We start from the raw sequence: 24,555 nt of genomic DNA, 5'->3' as shown, positions 1-24,555 counted from the left end.
GGACGGGGAAGTGAACCATGAGAGACTATGGACTCTGAAAAACAATCTGAAGGTTCTGAAGGGGCGGGGGGTGGGAAGTTGGGTGAGCCTGGTGGTGGGCATTACGGAGGGCACGGATTGCATGGAGCACTGGGTGTGGTGCATAAACACTGAACCTTGGTACACTGAAAAGAAATTTAAAAAATAAAAAATTTAATTAAAAAAAAAAAGAAAGAAAGAAAGAAAAATGCTCCCAGACTGGGAGTCCTGCAAACTAGACAAGCCTAAAAGGCACCCGAACAGATTCTGTAGCACTGGCAGAACCCCCCATGGATGCCCTTGGATCCTTGTCCCCAAATGAGGACACAGCATGCTCCATCCACAAAGTGTTGTGGAAAGGACACTAAGCCAAGAGCCAGTTTCATTCCTGTCTCTTCCCCCTAACTAAACCCTGGAAAAATAACTTCACTTCTCTGAGCCTTGGTTCCCTCCTCTGTAAAATGAGGATGGTCATAACTGCCTCCCAACCTCCTAAGGTTTTGATGATAGCTATGGGAACATGCCTAGCACAGACATGGTGCCCGGCTGGGCTTTGCTGCATCTGTCTTTCCTAAGACAGCTCCCTGGTCCTCAACTCCACTGGAATTGTGCAAAATGTACAGATGTTCCTCTTCCTCCCAAACCCTCCACATGCCCAACTGACCTGGAAGGGCTTCTCACTCTGGCTGTGCTTGGGGAAATCTAAATATTAAGTCTATATTCATTCCTCCTTGACAGCCCACAAGTAAAGGGATCCGCTGGTTTTAGGATAACTGCATTGTTCTTGTTATGAAAACATCCCATAAAAACAGAACAAGAGAAATCAATTAGGCTTCCAGATACACTTTTCTTCTCTCCCTTTAATTGGTCTCCTTCCTGATGAAAACGTCCTGTGCCAACAGCAGGATGTGCAGAAAGACAGCACTCTACACACTGCCTAGGGAATCAGAAAACCTATTAATAAGGTAGCATTTACATGGCCTCTCCTGAACCTAATGCAGTATGAGAACGTTGGTTCCATAAAAATAATTTTTTTTTTTTACTTTAATGTTTCTGCTTCTTGTCCAAGCATGGAGCTCCTGCCCTTTCCAAGGAAACCCTATTAAAGTTCTCCACTTTGGGGGCACCTGGGTGGCTCAGTGGGTTAAGCCCCTGCTCTGCCTTCAGCTCGGGCCATGATCTCAGGGTCCTGGGATCGAGTCCCACATCAGGCTGTCTGCTTGGCAGGGAGCCTGCTTCCCTTCTCTCTCTGCCTGTCTCTCTGCTACTTGTGATCTCTCTCTCTCTCTCTCTCTCTCTAATAAATTAAAAAAAAAAAAAAAAAAGTTCTCCACTTTGGCCACAACTGCTCTACAAATGACTGAAGCTGGGAACTGGAATTAGGCAGAATAAAATGCTTCTAGGGAAAAAACATTCTTTAAAACCTGGAAGGCAGCGTGTTACTGGCAGAGAGGCACTTGAGGTCTGGCTCTGGGATTCAGAACCTCCACCCTAATCTCCCAGGACACCTGCTACTGCTGGCCTCCCCACCATCCTGGCCAGGGAGTGCTCAGGCCCAAAGACCGTGCAGCACACCTTCAGGGCCCCGGGCCTAAGCTCCCAAGCAAATCCTCCCAGGCCTGGCTGACTCCACATGTAATCCGGGCTCACTGTCTGCGATGGAAGCTCTTTTCTCCTGGTCAACACACAGGGATGGGATGCTGCAGAGCTGTTCCCAGACTTCATGTAACAGCAGGATTTCACCACCAGTTGATTCAGACCCCTGGACCCCTGCAAAATTCCCCAAAAGCAATATCCTTGAAGAACATGCTCTATGCCTGTTCCAAGTCAGCCAAATACTACACATAATCACGGCAGGCGGGGGGCTCTGTTCAAGGCTCTATTATTCTGGAGTTAATGAAGAGCCAGTAAAGTGGCTCAAAAAGAAAAGGCTCTCCTTTCCAGCAGGTGGCAGCAAAAGGCAGCAAAAGGGGCCCCAGGGGCTCCCCACTACCACCCACCCCCCAACCACCACCACCGGCCTGGCCTGGTGACCAAAACAAACAGGAAAGGGAATTGGGTATTAATCACACAGCCCAGCCATCCATCGGAGAAAACTCAGGGACCTAATAATGTAGCCTTCTAAACTGTCCTTATTAAGCATGTACCTGGAAATCCCAGAATGATCTTTCACCCAGAAATAACAAGACCTGGAGAACAGCACCTCCTATCTTGACTCCATTTTAGTCTCTTAAAACAAGGTCCCTGAACAATGAGCAATTTAAGCAGCTTCCTGTGACACCTATCATTAGATCTTTTCATATGTAACCACTAAGGCACAGCAGTGCTGCTTTAATTAAAATGTGCCTGATATCATCTATTCATTTCCATTAAAAGGCGCTGATATCTGAGCAGCTCACTAAGTGAACCACATGTTTATTTCATCCTGGACTGTTAACAGCCCAGACACCAATTGTCCCACTTGACAAATAAACTTTCTGAGCGGCTGTTTGGATCCTGATAAACTAATCACGAGTCAGCCTCTGCTACCAAAGAGAATGAAGGTTTGATGCAGGGATGGTGGGTCCTGGGCAAATCAAAGAGGCTGCCACACACACACCCCCCTCCCCCCGCAAGAAAACTGCTGATGGCACCCCTTCAAAAGACAAGAAATTCTAAGTTAAGGACTGGAGATATAATTCCAAACCACCCGCTCCCCGCCATCGTGATACTTCTGATACTTTTTTGCAGAAGCAGTATGTGGCCTCTGGCGTTCAAGAAGTGCCAAGGGGCACAGAAAACCCACGCTCCCTAGCAACTGCCATAACCAATAGGGCAGATCCTCCCATGCTCCCCCTGCCTGTGCACAGCCTCCACCCTCTGCCTGGAATGCCTTGCCCCACTCTGCCCAACTGGAAAACTCCCTGTAAAGCCTTCAAAACACCCCCCTTACATGTCACCTCCTGATTAAAGCCTTCCCTGACCACCAACCACCCCTCGCCAAAATTCATTCCTACCATTTCTCCTCTGTATTGCTTTCAATGAAACTTCTTACACTCCCTCCTCTCCTACCACCCACCGTGTCCCCCTTCAAGCTATAGGGGGGGAAAAAAAGTCTTCCAGTTTCTACCTAGATTCTCAACTAAGCTTTAAGTTCCCGTAAGTCAAGAAGGACCAAGTCGTTTCCTCTCTGCATAACCAATCCTGGCACCCAGCAAGGCGCTCAACTGTTCTTTGAATAAATACATGAATGAATCTTCGCTACAACAGAATTTTTACAACATTGAAAGGGGTTTAGTGTGGGGAAGGGGAAAAGACTGTGTTCTTCAAGGTCTCCAAGAGCAATGCACCCCGGAGATCCAGGCCATTCCGGGTGGGGGCACTTTTTGCCGACTTTTTCAAAGAACTAATGAGAACAAAGGATTTAGGCAAACCGGTAACGACGTGCACTTGAGGATGTGAAACGACCAAGGAGCTGCCCCCTCCCCCATCTGTGTCTCTCTCTTCCATTAAAATGCCCACCAGCACCAGATTCTCCGCGCACGGGACTGGTAGTGCATGTTCTGCATTAACCTCGACCGTCCTGGTTTTCTGGGGGCGCATTTCTTCCGGTGTGTTCTTGGTTTTAAAAGCCTAGTCCATCCCGAGGTGCCCATACCCAAGAAGCAACTATTCCAGGCTGGACTGAGCCTGGCTGTCCCTGAAGCCTTGGGAAGCTCGGATGAAGACAGGAAAAAGGAGGAGAATTCCTTTTGTCCCTGGATAAGTCTACACCCGCTGCTCTTCCATTAAGCAAAGGGAAAGCTGCTACCCTCTCACCCGGGTAGACGAACGCCCAACTTTGTATCCTCAGGCGGGCTAACTGCCAAAGAAGAGCGCCTGGGGCGCAGGCGGAGGGAACTTTCAGGCCAACCAAGGCGCGGCACCCTCCCTCGCCCTTTCCTCATAAACTTGCAGCCTGGCCCGGGAAGGAGGCTATGCCTCTAAAAAGGTAAATGAGATTGGTAAAAAAAAAAAAAAAAAGAAGAAGAAGAAGAAGAAGAAGAAAGATGAGATGAGATGAGATGAGATGAGATGAGATGAGATGAGATGAGATGAGATGAGATGAGATACGGGGAAGAGTGACCACACGCCGGTTCTGGGATGCAAGGTCGGCAGCGCATACTAAGGCTGGCTAGCACAGGAATAAAAATTCGCCACGCTCCCACCCCCACCCCCGGCATCCGAGGGCTGTATTTTTTGCCTATACTGTGCCCACTCCACCCCACCCCACCCAACCCCCACCTTCCCACCTCTACTATGAGACCCGTGGAGAAGACGACCGAGAACGGGTCTCCAAACCCCATGACATATGGGGTTGGGGGCGAGTGGGAGCGGATGGAAGGAGGTGCTCTTAGAGTCCTCACAACTGCGTCTCTGGAGGCAGAACGAAGTGGGGACTTCAGAAATTACGCCAGTTATCCTAGTCCTCCCTCCACAATCCCCAACCGCAATTACAGCAAGGGAAAACTGGCTGGAAGCTTGTGAAAATCTCCCTAGGTTGGCTCCACGGTTCCAATTCCCACCAATTATTGTTCGTCCAGCCCCTGGGGATAGGGTGGAAAGGGAGAGAACGCTCTTGGAGTTGCCCCCGGGGAGAGTCAGGAGGGGACAAGGCGAGACCACAGAATGCCGCGGTTCGCCCGCAGCCCTCACCCCGTGCCGTGCGCTCCCGGGCCGCGGCCGCGCCCGCCCGCCGGCCGGAAGCGCTCTCTCTGCGGGCGCGACTCCCGCGGCTGCCCCTTCCCGGCACTGCCCCGCGCAGTCAGAGCGATTTCCACCGCACCTTTCAAGTTCGGGGGCGTGGGCTCGCGGGCAGAACCTGCAATGGTTTCGACCCGGAAGCTGGCTACTAGGAGCGGGAGGGTGCGCGGGCTCGGCCGCGCCCCTCACTCCCGCGTCCGCGAGGCCGCGTCTCCAAGGAAGGGAGCACTCGTGGGGGCTTCTTCCAGCCCGTGAGTCCCACTTTTCACCCTTTCACCTGGAGCAGGGCAGAGAGATCCGGGACACCCATCCACACCGCGCCGCCCTTCCCGGACCAGCTCGGAGCTCGTCTCCAGGTCCCCCAACGCCTGTGCGGGCACTGGGCACAGCGGCGCGACTCCCCGCTTCCCCTGGATGCCTCCGCCCGCCCCAGCCGTGCTTACCTGTCCTGGCGGTGCACACACAGAACCACACAACTAAAATCACATCCCTCGGCATCGCTCCCGAGGGTCCCCGCCAAACGCGGCGAGCGGAAACCAGGAGGAAACAAATGCGCCTGGATCTCGAGACGCGCCGGGCACGGAGCCGCCAAACTTGCTAGCGGGCGGCGGGGGAGGTGGATCGGCAGCGCCGGGTGCTGCGCTCGGGGATCTCGCTGGGCAAGGCGGCCCTGGCCGCCCCGCCCCCAGCCCGCCCCCCACCGCGGGCGGCGGCGGCGCGGGGCTCGAGCCCCGGCCCCCGCTGCGGCTGCGCCCGCCTCGGAGCTGGGGCGGGAGCGCGGGGCTCGGCCACTCCTGCAGGTTGCGCTCGGCGCTGGGATCGGGTTCTCCTGCTTCGCCCGCCGAGCTGCGAACACCCAGGAGGCAGGCGCGGAAGCCGCTACTACCGGGAACACCGGAGCTGGAGTCCCGGGACGCGAGGCCAAAAAGGAGACGCTAAAGACGCCAGGCGCCCCTTCGGATTCACGCGCTCCAGCCCAGTCGAGCTGGCCTCGCCACTGTCGCTGGCTCTGCTTCGCCGCCCCGGTGGGGGTGGCCGAAGTTGCCACAGTTCATCCCCGCCGAGACAAGAGCCGCCGAGCCCTCGCGGGTGGGCTTTTTCCCCCGCGGGAACCCTGCCCCGGCGGTGCCACGGAGCGCGCCCAGCCCCTCCCCGGAAAACAATTACCGGGATTTGCTCCTGCAACTGGGCGGGGAGGGGCGATGGGCTGAGGGGGCTGGCGGCTGAGTCGGCGCTCGACACCCGCACCTTCTGTCTCCGCTCTCTGGTGGACCCCTCTCTCTGGCTGCGCGCTTCGGGAGTGCGTGGGGGAGGTCGCGGAGGCCGGGGCCACCGAAGAAGGGTCCCCGAGCTGGAGTGAGCTACAGTGGGGGTCTGGGGAGTCTATCTGCAAACCTTCCGGTTCTGCAGGGCAAATGCTGCCACACAGGGGAAATTCTTAACCATTTTTTTTTTCTTGGTGACTTGATGATTCTGGCAACAGCCCTTCTCTCCTTTCATAGCTAGTTTTGGCCTCTCCCGCAGTTCCTCTGGGACCCTCCTCTCACCACAACACTATTCCCTGCGGAGAAAAGTTAGACTTTGTTGCTGGCAAGAAGGGAAGTCCTCTTCCTACTCTGTGACCCCCTTCTGGACCCCCGGCGTTCCCTATAAAGATGTCCAAGGTTTTGTCGCACTTCCACTCAGGAATGTTATTTATAACCAGGATACAGAGTCGTGAAGTCAGAGATGACAGAACCTCTGATTTATACCAAATGAGCCCCAATGGGATTTTTTTAAGATTTTATTTATTTGAAAGACAGTGAGAGATAACATGAGAGGGAAGAAGTTCAGAGGGAGAAGCAGATTCCCTGTGAAGCTGGGAGCCAGATGCCTGACTCGACCCTGAGACTCCAGGATCATGACCTTCGACCCTGAGACTTCAGGATCATAACCTGAGCCGAAGGCAGTCGTTCAACTAACTGAGCCACCCAGGTGTCCCCCCACAATGGGATTTCAATCTCCACTTGCCCAAGTTGGCTTCTCTCTCTGAGTCCAACAGCCCCTTTAATATTTGCAATCCCAGGGGAGGAAAGGGAAATCTTTGAACAGTCCTCACACATCCTTGGGAAACCAGTTCCAAGGTTTCATAATTCTGTTCACTGATAAGTATCTGCCCTTCTCACTTCGTGTACCCCCTCTTACTTCCCATATTTCTAACCCCTACATACACATAACCAGAGCCCCAGGAGACCCCACTGAAAGTCACCAAATTAGCAGTACCGCTTATTAAGAGAGAAGGTTCTACATGCTTTTCTGATCTCTGCCCTATTTTTCTGGATATTTCTGTATGCAAGCCACTGTCCCACTTGGCCCTTCACATTGTGGTCCCTTGACAGATGAAAAATAAAATGAACCAGCAGGTAAATTCGAGCTCCTGATGGCTGAAGAGGAAGGCGAGTCAACAAAGAAGTGTGTTGTGTACTCTAGAAGTTGAGCTGAAAAGATTAAGAGGCAAACTGATGTCAAAGCCAAACTGATTCTCCAACTCTTCCGGGATTCAGCTCAAGCCCGGAGGGGAGCTGTCTACCTCGACCCTGTGTTTTCATTACAGAGTCAGGACTTTTTCCTTCGACCTGGAGCATGTTACATTTAAAGCCAGCATTAAAATCACACATCTTGCAGAAAACAGGATTCCTCAAGTGTCATAGTGCTTCGTGAATGAGACTACCCATAAACCATGTTGTGTTGAGAGCCACGGCCCCTCTCTCCTCTGCAGTTTTTAGATACACCTCAATGGGAGCAGCCCGTAGTGGTTTTGAACTGTTGTTTCAAAGGCCCTTTCACTGATGTCAAAAATCCTAGAACCCCTGGAAGACACCGTTACCCCAGCACAGGAAAAAGATGGTCTGGGTAAGACCTTTAGAGTTCTCCATCTTGAGGTCTCTGTAATTAGTGGGTCCCGTGGGATGGGGCTTTTAGCGTGTTCCATTAAAAACTAAAGCAAGACATAAGTTCTGTCAAAGCTTTGCAGCATCACATCCATTAACACTAACAAGAGTTAATCTCAACAAGGTCATAGATCTTCCTACAGAATGAAGAACTTCAGTCTCCTCTTAGAAGTGCGTTTCTTACGTGGGGATTCTGAGTGTGTACACCTGTTTGGCTAAGGTAAGTCTCACAGAACACGCCCAGCAAACTTCTGTAGTGGCAACGAAGGGACCATGTGGCAGTTTAGATGCTTGAGGTTGGGATACTGCGATGGGACCTGTGCTCAGTGGAGGAAGCAGTGAGACCCAATACCATATCCCAAGTCCACCCTGCCTTTCTGAATAGCTTCCTTCCTGATTTCTCCAGGAGCCAGGAGCTTCCTTGGATTATCCTTCTGCCTCTCCTTTCTGACCCCTAAATGTCAGCCTTCTTCTCTTCCATCCACACTCACTCTTCCGTGTTCTCATCGAGTCTCATGGCTTTCAATACTGTCTATACATGGATGATTCTGAAATGTGTATCCCCAGCCCCAGGTTCTCCTTTGAACCCCAGGCTTATCCACCCAACTACCTATTAGGTGTCTTAAATGTAATATGACCACATCATCAAAATCAGAAACATTTGTGTTTCAGAGGACACCACCAGAAGTGAAAAAACAACTCATGGGACAGGGAGGGAATTGCTAGTTACATATCTGATTGAGACTTGTATCTATGAAGAAACTACTACAAATAGACAACGCAATTTGAAATTGGGCAAAGGATCTGCATAAACATTCCTCCAAAGAAGATATACAAAAAGCCAATTAAACACATGAAAAGATAGTCAACGTCATTAGGCATCTGGGAAATGCAGATCAAAACTACAGTGAGCTACCACTTCATAGCCACCAGGATAGCTAAAATCAAAGAGACAGATAACAAATGTTGACAAGGAAGTGGAGAAATTAGAACCCTCACATACCGCTGTTGGGAATGTAGACTGGTTCTTCAAACTGTTAAAGAGAAAGCTACCATACGATCTAGCAATTGTACTCCTAGGTACACACACAAGAGAAATGAAAAACATATGTCCACACACTAAGTTGGACATAAATGTTCTTAGCAGCATTATTCATAATAGCCAAAAAGTGGAAATAGCCCAATGTCCATCAACTGAAGAATGGATAAATAAAATGTGATATATTTATACTGTGGAATATTAATCAGCAATAGAGAGAAATGAAGTCCCGGTGCACACCATAACACAGATGAATCTTGAAAACATTACACTAAGTGGAAGAAGTCAGTCACAAGGGATTGCATATCTTATTCCATCTAAGGGAAATGTCCAGAATGAGCAAATCTACAGGGACAGAAAGTGGTTGCCTAGGACTGAGGGGACGGGGAAGGAATGATTTGCAGGTGACAGCTAAAAAGCACAAGGTTTATTTTGGGGTAATAAAATGTTCTAAAGTTGATTGTGGCGGTGTGAAGAACTCACAGATTAATATACTAACAGCCACTGAACTGTAGACATTAAATAGGTTCACTGTATGGTATGTAACTTATATCTCAATAAAGCTGGTTTAAAAAAAAAAAAAACTTCAATGGTTATGGGGAAAAAATATGTAATATAGCCAAACGAGGACTTTTGATTTTTCCCTCTTCCCAAACTTGTTTCCTGCTGCTTTCTAAGTCCTTGCCAGGTGCTCCAATCAAATAACCTGGAGTCATCCTTGACTCGCTTTCCCTCACATCCCTCACTTTCAAGCCATCAAGCCCTGTCAGTATACCTTAAAGAAAAACTCCAAATCAGTCACCTCTCACCACCCCTCACTATTCCCACCTTGCTCTAGTCCATCAGTGTCCCTTTCTTAGTCCACGGCCATCAATCCCCCATTATTCCCTCTGCCTCCTCTCTTGCTTCTTCTGATCCACTCGTCACCCCCAGCAGTCATAATCTGCTTTTTAAACCATGTGTCCAGGGGCGCCTGGGTGGCTCAGTTGGTTCAACCATGTGTCCAGTCCCGTTCCCTTGCAAAAAAAAATACCCCTGCACTTTTCCACCATGTTTTGAAAACACAACATCTTACCAGGCCTCTACCTACCTTCCCAGCTGTCTCTCTCCCCACTCACCACCCCTTGCTCCCTCCAGGTCAGCTTTCTTGCTGTTCCTCAAACATTCCAAGTTCATACCTTCCTCAAGGACTGCTCCCACTACCTGGAACATTGTTTCCATAAATCTCTGTGTGTGTCTCTTTATACATCACTCAAATCTCTATTCGAATGTCAACTCCTTGGGAGCCCCCACCCAAAGAATGGGTCTTCCTCTCACTTCCCCAGGTCTCTCACTGCCTCCTTACCTGGCTTTATTTTTGTATAGTGCTTATTTTTTTTTTAAGATTTTATTTATTTGACAGACAGAGATCACAAGTAGGCAGAGAGGCAGGCGGGGTGGGAGGGGGAGCAGGCTCTCCGCTCGCCCCGATGCGATGCGCGGCTGATCTCAGGACCTCGGGATCACGACCGGAGCAGAGGACAGAGGCTTTAAGCCACTGAGCCACCCAGGCGCCCCTATAGTGCTTATTATTATCTGAAATAATGATTTAGTCTTATTTATTCTCTCTCCCCTGTGCAATGCAATCTCACAGGAGTCAGATTTTTGCCTTTCTTGTTCATCAGTGTATCTTCACACTTCGAACAGAGAACCTAGTGGATTTTAGGAGCTGGATAAATGTTCACTGAATGACTCAGTGGTTGCTCTCCCAGGAAGCAAAGCATGGAGAACGGACATTTCTCACTGGCCATCACCAAGACAACTGACTGCCTTCTCACACCGGCCCCCAGAGTTGCTCCATTGCTGAATCTTTGTGGGACAGCAGATTCCACAGAGCGCAAAGCTAGAAGGACTCTTTGTAGTATCCAAACTAAATCCACAAGCCAGAGGCAGATTCAAGGCAGAGAGATTTTGCATCTCATTTCCTGCCCTTCAGTCCCCCTCCCCAAACTGCTCTCCTTGTCCAAACAGCCTTCCAACTACCTTCACATTTATGGACACATAACAAGCTTTCTTATAAAACGAGAAAAGCAGAGGATAGTGCTACTACAGATTGGACTGTGTTGTCCCCCCAAAGGGTATTTCAGAATTCTCACCCCCAGTACTTGTGCGTGTGACCTTGCATAGAAACTGTGTTTTTGCAGATGTCATTGAGTCCAGATGACATCATGAGTGTGGGCCTTAATTCGAGATGGCCTTGTAAGAAGAGGAAATGCCACGGGAAGACAGAGACAGGGAGAACACCAGAGGACAAAGGAGACAAATTGAATTCTTGCAGCCACCAGAAGCTAGAGGACGCAAGCGAGGTTCCTCCTACAGAGACTTTGAGGGGAGGATGGACCTGCCAGCACCTTGATTTCAGATTTCTAACTTCCAGAACTATAAGAGTCTAAGTTTCTGTGTTAAGGTTCCAGTTTGTATTGCTATGATGTGGCTGCCCTAGGAAATTAACACAAGTGCCAATTTGGTGGCAGAGCCTAGGAAAGCACAAACACCCCAAGTCTCCTTCACAAGCTTGGTGGCCCAGGGCTCCCTGAAACCATGCACCCCTAACCTTTGTGGGTATTCTCGTTTCCTGAAGCTTGCGTGCAATCATAAGGAGGGGTCAAATTAGTATACTCATGCATGCCCTTCTGTCTCTATATGAATATATGAATTCTACATAAAAAATGTCTACTTCCAATTACTACCTTCACACTTAAATGACACCCAAATTAGAAGGATTCATATCAATAGTTAACTATTGTCCTTCTGTCTTGCCACTTCAAACACTCTTTGGACCAAGGCTAGGTAGCAACCTGTAGGAAGACAGATAGAAAAATCTTTAGAGAGACATATAAATAAAGGCACCTAATAATTCTCCAGATAAAACCTTCCTAATCTCTAACATCAAAAATCTTGGATGAGTTTCAAGGTTCCACGACAAGAACCAAGGTGTGCACATACCCAGGTTCTGTTAACTGTTGTGTAAGAAGCACATGTTGTCCATCCCTATAGATCCGGAAAAAGCGGATATGCCTCTCTCCAACAGGATAGTGTCCTCCAGAAGCAGGCCTTGCCCCAACCCTGCCCAGAATAATAATGGCTCCATTTATTACATGTAACTCTGGCTGGGTTACTGCTCTAAGAAAAGTCCTTCCCGTGGATTTCATCCTCAAGACAACCCAATTAGGTAAGCGGGATCACCATACCTGTGTTACAGATATGGAAACTGGGCCATTTGCCAAATGAGTGGCTGAGCCAAACTTCAAACCCAAGCAATATGACTCCAGAATCTGTGTGCCGAACTGTTAAGCTTCAGAACTGTCTACTGCTTCTCCTGGGGTGAAGCCCATGGAGTCCGTCTCCTTGTTGAGGTCTTGTGGGAGATGAATAAATAGTAGCTCTGTTCCCTGCATAAGTTTTGACCAATTGATAAGTAAAAGAGTTAGTGGGAGGCCAAACATGACTTTTATGAATATACACACAACGCTGGAAGAGACTAGCCTAATGTGGAAGCCCAAATGGACTGGCCATCAGCCTGCCCTCTAGGCTGGACCTTGGCACAGCCATCAGCTCCCACTGGTGTGGACAAAGCAAGAGTGGGAAGGAGAGCTCATTGAGAAATGAGGACCGATGGCCCTCCCCCCTCCTCTGTAAGGAGTAGGAAGGGAGTGGAACAAAAGGCCAAAAGAGTTTGAGGAAAATTTCTCATCATGGAAACCAAAAGTGTAAGGAAAAGATGACTGACTCCTCCTCATCAACTTTCAAACTTTCTTCCACAAAGTCTCTTCCACCACCCAGTGTCCCTGGGCTTCCCACAAAAGCGTGTACCCAGTCTTTTTTCTAGGCCTTAAGACAATACTTCATTCGGAGTAGAAGTCCCATGTGCTCAACACTGTGACCAGTACTCTGCAGGAAAGTTAGGAGGAAGGCGTGCTTTTATACCTGCTCACACGGAGTTAGGAGAGATGGAGAAGTCCTCACTGAACTACAGCTTCCATGAGCCAGCCTGTGACCCAAAACAACGACTATCCACTGAAGGAATTTCAGGCCATGGGATGGCATAGTGAGAGATTTTAGAACCAGGAGAGACTGCTCTAGTTACATTAGGCAACAACCTATCCCATCAGTTCATGAGACTGGCTTCTGCCAGCTACATAAAATGGAAATTGTCCTTTCCAATGCTTTTTAGACTACTTTCCAGAGTCACAGGCCACAAAAATCCTCCTTGCCAACAAAGTAAAATTAAGCTTTCCCACATTTCCCAGTGGTTCCCTGGGTCTCCTTCTAGTCCTCCTAGTTTATTTAATGACCTGCATCACTGAAGAGTCCATCCAACTTTGTATAATGGAAAAACTCCCAAATAATAATAACATCAATAAGAGATGTTTGATACTCTTTCTCTCTCGGGTAAAAGAATTCTAGAGCTGGGCAGTCCACGTTTCATCCACTGGTTCTAGGAATACTCAGGGAGCCATGCTCCTTCCAGATCTCTGCTCTATCATTCCTATGATCCAATAGAGCTGCTGATACTCCAGCCATCATATCCACCTTCCAGACAGTAAACATGGAATAGAACGAAGAGAAGGAGAAAAGCATACTCAGAGTCCTGCATATCACTTTTACTTATCTCCAGGCAGAACTTAGTCATAAGGCCATTCCCTATGTATCTGTTAGCTATTGCTGCATAACAACTAACTATAAAGTTTCAGGGGCCATACAACACTAAGCATTTATTTTCACATATCTACCAGGTGGCTAGATTCAGCTCCTCTGGACTGGTCTCAGCCAGGCACGCCTGCTTCAGGCCACAGTGGCTGAGCTGACTGATTTCTCATGGCAAGTCTGTGTGTCAGTTGAGTGACTCTCCCACATGCCCTTCATCTGCCTTAGACCAGTGGGTTAGCCAGGATATGTTTATCTCATGGCACAAGGAGTCACAAATGAACAAGTGGCAATAGGCCAGGTCTCCTAAGGGCTAGACTCAAAACGAGTACACTGTCACTTCTGCTCCCATGCTATTAAAGGCAATAGGCAAGAAATACAATCCGTTCACAATGAGGACATAGCCCAGATGTGATTCAGAGTTGGGTAAAGAAGTAGAGTCAGTAGCCAATCTGCCATACCAAGGGTCACACTCGGCTGAGCAACAACAAACCTAGTTAAAACGGAAGATGTTACTAAAGAACGGAAGAACAGAAGTCCAGAGAAATTCAGTCTCCACCATTCTCTCTCACATCGTACCAACTTGACAAAATACCAGTTCTGGCTTAGGGCAAGTTCATCCCACCCCCACCTCAAGACACAGGGGCTGTATAACTATGAAGCTCTTGCAAGAATGCAAGATTGGGGAAGGAGTGCTCATTAAGACTGTCATGGGCTTGTGCTTAGCAGGACTCTCCACTTTTGAGCAGGTGGGGCTGAGTGATTTTTTTGTTTATTATGGTCTTTGTCAATGCTCTCATCCAAGAAAGATCAAATTCATATTCTCTTAGAATGTACGGCCCAAAGCTCACTCTGTGCATCTGTCCCCCAACACCCAGTTGGGAGGGACATGGTGGGAAAATTGTGCAAATGAGCATCCTTCATAAATAACCACAGAATCCCTCAGCCTTCACTAACTGACTGAGAGGAGAAGGCATGGAGAAACAAGTGGTGGGATAAAAATATCAAACCTGTCCTGAAACTCCTGAGCCACACCTGCCCCAGCACCTGCCCTGGATTCTGAGACTGCGCCAAGATCCAGAAACGAACATGGCAGCACTCAGCAGTGGGGAGAGTCTCAGGACCATTCTCCAGCCCCACTGCTATGTCTGTTCCTACTGGTTCATGTCATCTCCATGCTGATTACTCTGACTTTAAGTGGGACCCTTGGTGGCCCCAGTCATGAGTTGAGAAGGAGATGACTGGAAAGAACCCATGTATTTCTAGATTTATGACCTGGCTGGTGTCTTGCAGGTCACTTCTGTCATTTTGAAGGTGCTGGTTTCTTGCACAATCAAACCAGAGTTTTTTGCCTCAAGTTCCTCCCCACTCTCATCCATCCTTGACACAGAGATCGGATCAACACTTCAAATGCACAAATCTGACTCTAATAGTAAATACCCAACATGCATCCGCAGTGCTACATTTTCACATACAAACTTCAGGGAATCGTCACGGCGACTATGTGAGATGGGTATAAATGTTCCCATTTTACAAGTGAGAAAACAGAGGCTGTGTAAACAAGGAAAGGAGCTGGCCCTCAACCCCAAGACAATGCTTTGTCTCCAGCATCATAGCTGCCTCTGCCAGGAAATCTCTCTCCATTATTCAACAACCTTTCATGGCTCCCAGTGGCCTGTCAGACATCGGGACTCTTCATATTGGCACTGAAGGAATTTGACTTTCAAGTCCTTACCTACGGTTTCAACCTCAGTTCTCACTTCCCACAAGCATATACTGTACCTTCCAGTTTCATCCATCACTCTTTCTTGAAATGGTCTGTCTTGTGCTCATGCCATCCCTTACTTGCTTTCATATCCCTGGAAAGCACATACTCATCTTAAAGCCTGAGTAACCTGGTGGGAAGGATCTGGTCTTCCTCATGTGTTCTTGCACATCGTTACACTGAGCTCCGTTCCCTGTACAGAGCCAATGCTCAGTATTTGCTCACTCACTTCAACAATGCATTTATTGAGTATCTACTATGTGTCATGAACTCTTAGGTACTGGAAACATAAATTCTGAAGACCCTGAGTGTACAATCAAAAAATGAGAGGCTGGAGCAAGGAATCATGAAAACGTGAATCTCTCTCAATGTGGATCCACACTATATTCTAGTCATTATTTTCTTCTAATCCTACAAGTGTCTGGAGAAGCTTGCTGAAAAGGCAAGGGGACTTGGAATATCACGATTCTCATAAAATTACAGATTATGCTAAAATGCAAGAAAGGGGTGTCCCCCATCACACATAGTCTCTGTTTTACATAGTAGAATGTGAACATCAGAGAAGTAAATCCAATCTCTGTAAAGTTGCAGTATTTTAGAAGGCCCTGGAGGAGTCTCCTGTGGGAAAGGGTCCCCATGGTGAATTTTCTAGACAGTGACTACTCCTCCCACACGGATCTCTTTGTAAATCCAGTTCCCGCCAAACAGACTGTTGTAAGAGAATCTGTGTATCCGAGATACTGCAGTGAGTTGCCTCGGACTTCCATGCAACTGTGAGACTCTGAATCTCCGGTTCCAGGAGAGACATCTAGAGAGGAGGAAGGAAGCACGAGCAAAAGCAGAGAGGACTATCGAAGGAATAAGCTTGGTAGGAAAAGAGCTGCCAAGTACAGGGGACGAGAAACTGCCACACAAATGAAAACAAGAGGACACGTTGGATGGTGGAAGACGGGAGAGTTGTAAGGTCAAACACCGCACTAGCTCCTCCCAGACAGAGCCCTGCACCCCTCTTTAAGAGCCCAAGTACACGGGTTCTGCCACGGATGCATGAGCTCTGTCCTTTCCACATTTTGTTATTGTCCTTGTTTAGGGAAAGACTATTTTTTAAAGATTTATTTAGTATTTTAGAGAGAGAGGGAGCATATGAGTGCACAAGGGGAGAAGGGGGACAGAAGGAGAGGGAGAATCTCCAGCAGACTTCCCAGTGAGCCCAGAGCCCGATGCCAGCTCGATCCCAAGATCCCAAGACCCCGAGATCATGACTTGAGCAGAAATCAAGAATTGAATGCTGGGGCGCCTGAGGGTGGCTCAGTCATTAAGCCTCTGCCTTCAGCTTGGGTCATGATCCCAGGGTCCTGGGATTGAGCCCCGCATTGGGCTCTCTGCTCAGCAGGAAGCCTGTTTCTCCCTCTCCCACTCACCCTGCTTGCGTTCCCTCTCTCGCTGTGTCTTCTATCAAATAAATAAATACAATCTTAAAAAAAAAAAAAAGAATTGAAGCTCAATCATCCTAGCCACCCAGTCACCACTCTATTTTTTTCAGGCTTTTATTTAAATTCCAGTTCATCAACATGTATGGTAAAATTGGTTTCGGGGGTAGAATTCACTGATACCTCACTTACATATAACACCCACTGCTCATCACAAGTGTAGGGAAAGACCATTTAAAAGAGAGCATAAAGACACAACAGAGCATTTCCAAGTAAAGTTCTGTGGTTTCTGGGATCTTTTGAAATGATTCAAAGAAATACTGCAAGATTCCAGTTCAGGGATAAACTGGAAAATGAGTTGGTAATTGTTGAAACTGAGTAACACGGACATGGGAGTTCGTTACTCCATACTCCCCACATTTATGTATGCTTGAGAATTTCCGACATAAAAACACAAATGAAAACATAACTGAGCAATGGGATTTCAGGAAGGAAATCAAGGATGCTGAGCCAGCACCAAACTCTGGTCCCACCAAACACTCTTCATCTTTCCCATAAGGTCTTAGACTGAGTTTGGGATTTGCCGCTTGGTCTGCATGCTGAAGTACACGGTCACGGACAAGTCTGAGTGTGTGGTTTTGTCAATCCCATGACACAGGATGGGCATGTATGCGCCTGGCAGGTTTTCAAAATCAGCTTGTGAGGGCATTTCTTTTCCCCCTAAATGTGGCCCAGCTCATCCCTGTAGGCTGCCAACACAGAAGCTGAAGGTGGGAGTGGAGCGCGATTGTGTCTTACTCATTTGAGGACAGAGTCGAAGTTCTGGGTTGGCAGGATCAGACAGGGATGCCCAGCCACCAGTCCCTACCCGTGGCATAGGAACTCAGGGCCTAACTCTGGGCAGGGAATGTGGCAGCTTCACCCACCTTAAAGGGCTGGGGAAATGGTCTTTATTGATTCATTTGATTAACAGAAGTAGTCTTTCTACTAGGCTCTGAGTTCCTTGACATCTGGACTGTTCTTTTACTCTGTTTTGCCTGGGGTCTAACTCCATGCAGAAGCTACACAAATGTTTGCTGAATTGAAATAAAGTTGAAGATTGGCAAAATGGCCATTCAACACTCAGGGATTCTACTAGCCCAGTCCCTCTGTCCAGATTCACTCAGATTCTCCCACTCCCTCTCCTCCTCCCCATGAGGGATATTTAATAATTCAGCAAACAATAGTGCATTCTGATAGTTAAGGGTATAACAATTTAATTGGCATTTGTTTCTAGAGCAGCACAATATCTCATTTTCCCAGGAGGGCAGTTTTCCATTCCTGTTCCAGATTCCTTCTAATACAATAGATCAATCCTGGGGATACCTGAAGGCCATGTGTTAAGAAAGAGAGAATGTGGGTAATGGGTTTGTAATAGACACAATACTATAATCATCATGTTTTAAACACTGACATTTATTTAGGGTTTTATGAACTCATACATTATTAAGATAAATTCTAATTTATACCAGTATATAATAGGCAAATATATAATACAATAAATTGCATTTGTAGACATAAATACAAAATTTGAGGTAGGGCCTCAATAATAATGACTTTTTAAATGAATAATGCACAGTATATAATATGTACTCTGTAAGATATATATCTATGATGCATCATTTGTAACATATTTTCTTCATGTACAGTTAATGAAAAAATATAAGGACCTGATTAGGGAATATATCTTTATTCATAGGCAACAGTTCCACATAAGATGCCTGCAATTAGGACATTAGCCAAGTATGCAATTTCCAAATAACCTATCCCATGATAGGTCCATAATAAAGTGCAAAAGAAAGACGAAAAAAAAAAAATGAAAGAACAGGTCCTAGTCAATTACTATCACCCTAACAATAAAATACACCTATAAGGCAAATGGTTACCTGAAGATGTATTTAATCCACAGCAAGCAAATCAAACCACTGCGTTCACAGGTGATGCATGCCCAATCCGAAAAGACTTTTTCTCTTTGGCTGCAGGCTGCTCAGCGGTGACCCCAGCCGAGACCACAATGCAAAATCACTTGGCCTTGCTGTTGGAAGCGAAATCTGGGAAAGACAGGGAGCTCTGCTTTTACAAATCCTCGGGACACTTCGTGGAGAAATGACTATTGAAATTAAACTCACCCAAACCTTTGCTCCCGGCCTGGAAGTTTTCTGCATGATACCCACCCAGGGTGAAGCGGAGGAAATGCTCATTTGCTGGCCGGGGCCTCTGGTCCCTACGAGACAACCTGCTATACAGCGTGCTCTCCCTTGAGTCATCTGCATACGGTAAGCAATTGTCATTGTGCAAGTCTCTGGGAAGAGGACGGTGAGTGACGGCCAAGGGCACAAAGGGGAAAGAAACATTTTTAATTTTAGGCATGGGAAGACCATGCGGACAGGTAAAGTTCATCAGGAAGCACAGAGGCACGTGTAGATAGCAGAATAAGAACTTCAGTAAGGGACACTCAACTCTGACGCGGTATTATCAGCGTAAAGACAACCCAAGTCTTATCCATTTAAAGATCATTGTGTTAAATTCTTTTTAAAGTGCCGCTCACGGAAATACCAGTGGATTACATTTCTTACACATTAAAAACACATGGGAAATTTCAAAGACATTGAGGTCATCGAGATTTTGCATTGACCACAGCTTTCATGCAACAAATAAATAGAAAAGAAAAAGAAATAAACAAAATAAGACCAGATTGGACACACCTGTACATGACACACAGCCCGAAAGAGATTAAAAGTTACTAATATGCAAGACAAACATTTGCAGAAGAAGCCACAACACCAATAGGTAAGAAATATACATTTTTTTTTCCTTTAAGGATATTACAAGGTTACTGCTTTTAACATATGGCTTTTTTTTTTTCTCTGAATGGTTTTCTGGCATTTGTTGGTGTTGGGAAATAATCTCATACGTGGAAAATAGCCCACCACTCTCCACAGTAAACCGATGGAAGTTTTTCCTCAGCAACTTGGTTTTTAACTCAGTTTGAAGGAGAACGTTCAAGTAGCAGCTTGTGACAATGCTGTTCATTTTCTTTCTTTTCCATTCATATATATATTTTTTTCTTCCAATTGACTATGGAAGAAAACACACCGTGTGGAAACGTCCACCCCAGTCTAGGGTAGGTGCTGCAAAGGTTGACGCCCCATGACAAATCAGCTCAGAAGCTGACCACCTCTCTACCAGGGGAAAGCCTCGAAGTTGAACATGGCTTGAGAAATGGGTGAAACTGAGCTCACAGAGTCACTCTTTCCACAATAAGTTCGGAACCTTTCACCTTGAAGCGAATTTTACGTGAAACTTGGAAACTGTAGGGAAAAGGAAAAACACTCTGGCTGTTCAGGGAACGCTACTGGGTCTTAACTTGGACAAATCCCAGGGAACACAAATGGAGCTGCCCCCACTGAAAAACACGCCGCAGTATGTAGCCAGCAAGGAGGTCCCTGCTCTCCCAAGTCAACTTGCAGTGTGTGGAAAACAAACCTGGCAGCAGCCGGCGGGTCCCCCCACCACCACCTTCTTTTAATCACAACAGCAATAATTAGCAGAAATGGAGTTGCACCCAGCATCCAACTCCAGTTTTCGCCAAGAGGCGAGAGAGGGAAGCCAAAAATCATTCGCCCTGACACACACATACCAGTCCCTCAAGAAAATGCTAATTGATTTCAGCTTTTTTCTTCAGCCTTCAAATTGGAAAGGCTGTAGATAATTTCCAAAACTGAGTGATTTCCTCCCTGCCTCTCCCAGCCCACCGGTTATCAATTGGAGAGGCTAATTTTTGGAACCCCTCTGTGACATCCACTAAAGCATCAGGGGCTTCTCAAGAATATGGCTTTCGTGGGGGAAACCAGTGTTCATGGCAAGACGGTCACTATGGGAGACACTGACACGTGAGGCCACAGCTTAGCCTCCTAACGCTACGTCTAGGGGAAGCTCAGTTTAGTTTCTGTGACAGATTTGAGTAAGCTCTAGCTTTGGGAGGGAGGAAGGAAAGGAGAACGAGACAAACATGCACTGTAGACAAAGAGATGAAAACCTACAGCTCAAAACCCATCTTTCTTTCCTTTTCTACAGTTTCCATAGGTAATTCTTGAAACCTAGAAATTCACATCATTGTTGGCAAATGACAATGATATTTGCCCTAGAAAAAGAAGAGCTCAGTAAAATGAATTGAGACCTCTTTTTTCAATAAATGAAGTCATTTAAAAAAAAAAAGAAAAAGAAAAACATGTTACATTAAGGTCTTCTGTTAGGTTTCACTGCTGAGCAACAGGATGAAAATGTCACATCAATATACAAGATTTAAACTGAAAACTTTGCCTGAGACCCTATAATATGAAGACAAACAAATAGAAAGTGATTGAAATGGTCTCCCCTAAAGGAAACAATTTTAGGTTTAGATATTATTACAGTAAGGACAAAAAAAATCCAGACTACACTACTCTAAACTCACCATCTCTACAGTGATTCGTAAGATATTTATAAGGATAGAAAACACCACTACACGTACGCACTACATGAACACATAGCACATTTTTTAAATTTCATATATGCATGTTCAGGGTACAAGAAGGTAATAAAGGTCACGGCTTCGCCAATCTCTGCAGACATAGGATTCGCTCTCATTAGAGCACAGTTATGAGTATTGCGAATTGAGAACTCTTAAAATTGAATTGTCTAAATGTAGTCTTAAAAGCTATAGTCTTAATTGGCTCACTTGCTACTTACCTAAGCTGTATTTATCAGAAATTCCTGTAAATACAGTGACCTAAAATGTACTACCGGCACAGTGGATATCATGGTTGCTTTCTGTTAAACTCAGCATTTCTTTTTGATTTCTCTATGACCACAGTTGGCCTTTACTGTGAATGAAAAAGAGTAAAAATTGAGAAGGTATCGGTCTTGTAAGAGGTCGTGTCTTATATATATAAAATATACACACAGAACCGGGGTAAGTCTTGTTTTCCCAGAGGTTAAGAGACAAGGTGTCTATAGCTCATAGAAAGACATTTTGAGGAGAAGAAACATGGAGTCATGACACTGAACCATGGCACTAAATGTCACGTAGAAACCAGAATGGACCTCTACTCTGACTGTAGAGAGGTGCAAATGACACGATGGCTTCTTGTGCACAGGTGGGGGAAGTGACCAAGAGAACTCACACATATGGTTACTTAAAAAAAAAAAAAAAAAGACAAGAGAGGGACAAGAACTCTTCACCGAGATTCCCAGTGCACAGAGACGGAAGTGTTAGTTCCTGGAACACCTTGAAATGGTCGGTCCAGATGAAGGAAAGCAGATCCCCAATTGTAAATGGAAATGTGAACGTTATTAGCCACCTCAGTGGTGTCCAAACCCCCTTATTCTAAAACACTTTGCAGCCACGGCCGACGCTCCAGACACACTCTCCTCAACTTTCTGCATCTGAATGAAATCACTACGCTGCTCAGCAACACGACTGAGTCCAGATACCAGTCCTGTGAGTCTGCCGCCCTATATATGTCTTGATGGCACCACCAATGACAACACACACAGCAGATCCCTCCCTACTGACCAAGTCGCGCACACCTGCTTGTGACCCCACTGGAAAGCGCTCACCTGGCTGAGCCACTCCTGCTGGGTAAAGGCCTATGCTCAGGAGACCAACCCTTCTGGAAACCAACACCATGGACTCGGGCAAAGAAGTGCCTCAAGTGGTCTGTCTAGCTCTTCACGACAGCATGCGAAGCCATGTCTCACCTCTCTACATAACCACTCTCATGCACGGCCATGAACCAAGATGTGGGGAGACAGAAGAACATGGAAAGAAAGCTGGGGAAAACATGAGGGGGAGGCAGAGGGGAAAAACTCGATCAAGTCTGGGCCATCCCATGCCAGTGGACTAGCACTGGGTGCCCAGTTCCAAATCCTTCACTGGCAGTTTGAGTCCCAGGGAAGAGGTTCCCAGTGGGTCAATCATGTTCTTGTAACGCTCTCCACGGTGCTGAGCTAAGAACGGGCCCCAGTCCGGCTGTGGCGAGCACACCAACTTGAGCCTCTGCAAAGAAGCCAAAGATACACAGGGTCATGGAAGTAATGCACCTCCCTCCCCTACTCCACACTCCTCTATCCACCACTTTTGCCAGAACCCCTCCCTAGGCCAAGAGGTCCCCCACCAGGAGAAGCAGTTGGGAAGATCAGCCTTATCAATTAATTAGGCCAAGGATGTTAAAGAGGAATCTGAGTTTGGTTCACTTGTAATTATTTACGTGACCCTGCGAACGATACTACAATTGCTCAGGGTCTGCCTTGCACAAGATTAACCAAGGATAAAGGGCCCGGATTTTAATGATTCATTTTTTCCCTCCAAATGAAGAGAATTCGCAAGCTTCCTCTCTCCACTGCCAAACACAGTCTGCGAAGGACATGAGCCCAATTACTTTTGTTCTGTAGTCTCAACAGTGGGTTGTTACATCAAAATAATTGGATTTTGTTTAGCATATTTCCCCAAAGTATATAAGTGGCCGAGGAAAAAAACTGCAACCCCAAAGACACATTGCCAAGAGTGAGCAAAGATTTTAATTATCTGCTGACAAAAATAGATGCTTCTGACTTGGTTCAGCAGTGTGGGTTCTTGCAAGGGAGCTAGAAATAATGGGAACATCTCTAATCCTGCAACTGAACTTACTTTACAGAAACATAATTTGATGGGAATATTTTCTGGAAAAAAAGAAAGCAAACATATTTCTGAAAACATAAGGGGGAACAATTACATGTTTATTACCTATTAAAGTGAAGCTGCTTCTCGGAGCTGTTAGTTTAATCTCCCCTTAATCATCAGTTTGCAACCTTTGTGTCCCAAATCAACCATAATAAATTGGTACAGCCAACTCATCAGTTTAGGGAATTTCGCCCCGAGGCAGAAGCAGCAGAGGCTACACTAGCTGCTGTGCAGAGAGAACGAGATTCCTGGGTCAGTTGGTGGGAGGTTCCTCTGGGGCAAAAGGGAGCCATCTCTGGGGGTAAAAGGGCCCACGGGAGTTTACCTGGAGGGGACAGCAGGCAATTTCCTGAGGATGGAAACTGGAATCCCACTTCAGCAAGGAGACACCTACCTTCCCTTTGTCAACTCTGTCTCCATCTTTAGGCCATTGAAGATAAAAGCCACCTCCCCACGACACGGACATTTGTGGTAGGCCTTTACTCACACACCTTACTCTCATGTTGCTTCTCCCTTCAGAGCCTCTGTGGGATGTTCTCTTCCTTTCCTCAGTCTGACTGACCAAGAGCAGAGCCTGTACAGCTTTCTTCACTACCCTCTATCGGCAGGTGTTTCCTGGCCTTGGTCTAACCCAACACCTCTGAGACTTGAGGGAAGTCGCAAGTCTGAGACTCCAGGTAGCCTTAGAATCAGCTGGAGGGCCGGTTACACGACAGACACCGGGTCCCAGTTCTCCAGCTCTGGTTCAGTGGAGCCAAGCTGGGGCCTGAGCCTTTGCATTTCCCACAAGATCCCAGGGGGTGCCGATGCCGCTGGTCCCCGGGCCAACCCTGAGCAACACTGGTCTGGTCCAAAAGGCCCAACCTCTGGATTTTCAAACAGACGCAGCGCTGGTCTATTCCTAGCACATCTGGGCGAGTGACTTCTCACAGCGAGAGCCTGACCACACCTCACTGGTGGCTCAACAAGGGGCGGTCCCTTCCCATCCACCCCGGAGACAGACAGTGTGGAGATTCTTTTGAAATGAGGAAAGAAACAAGGAAAGGGTCCAGCAAGGGGTTAACAAAGACGAGTCTCACCTCATATCAGCCACACCCCGGACCCATCATCACACTGTGTGGGGACGGTGACATGTTCACCAGCTTGGGCCCCTCAGCCATCCCTAACACCAGCACAAAGGGAGGGGCAGTGATTTAAAATGGAATGGTAACTGATGTTTGGAG

General features: G+C 47.1%; 2 protein-coding genes across 2 annotated transcripts in view; both read right to left on the bottom strand.

The window, feature by feature from the left end:
• NELL1 (neural EGFL like 1) overlaps positions 1–5,842 on the bottom strand; it is an 845,189-nt gene extending 839,347 nt beyond the window's left edge. The window contains 1 exon segment of the mRNA XM_047693683.1: positions 5,184–5,842. Within this exon segment, the coding sequence (XP_047549639.1) occupies positions 5,184–5,238 (55 nt within the window). The 5' untranslated portion in view covers positions 5,239–5,842.
• A 12,207-nt stretch (positions 5,843–18,049) lies between these two features.
• The window catches only part of SLC6A5 (solute carrier family 6 member 5), a 56,184-nt gene continuing 49,678 nt past the window's right edge, over positions 18,050–24,555 (bottom strand). Inside the window, exon 16 of the mRNA XM_047693770.1 lies at positions 18,050–22,669. Coding sequence (XP_047549726.1) covers positions 22,514–22,669 — 156 coding nt within the window. The 3' untranslated portion in view covers positions 18,050–22,513. The remainder of the gene's footprint in view (positions 22,670–24,555) is intronic.

The sequence above is a fragment of the Lutra lutra genome, chromosome 10 (genome assembly GCF_902655055.1).
Source record: "Lutra lutra chromosome 10, mLutLut1.2, whole genome shotgun sequence".
Classification (NCBI taxonomy): domain Eukaryota; kingdom Metazoa; phylum Chordata; class Mammalia; order Carnivora; family Mustelidae; genus Lutra; species Lutra lutra.
Note: the sequence above shows the minus strand (reverse complement) of the source record. Positions and strands in the feature narration are given on the sequence as shown.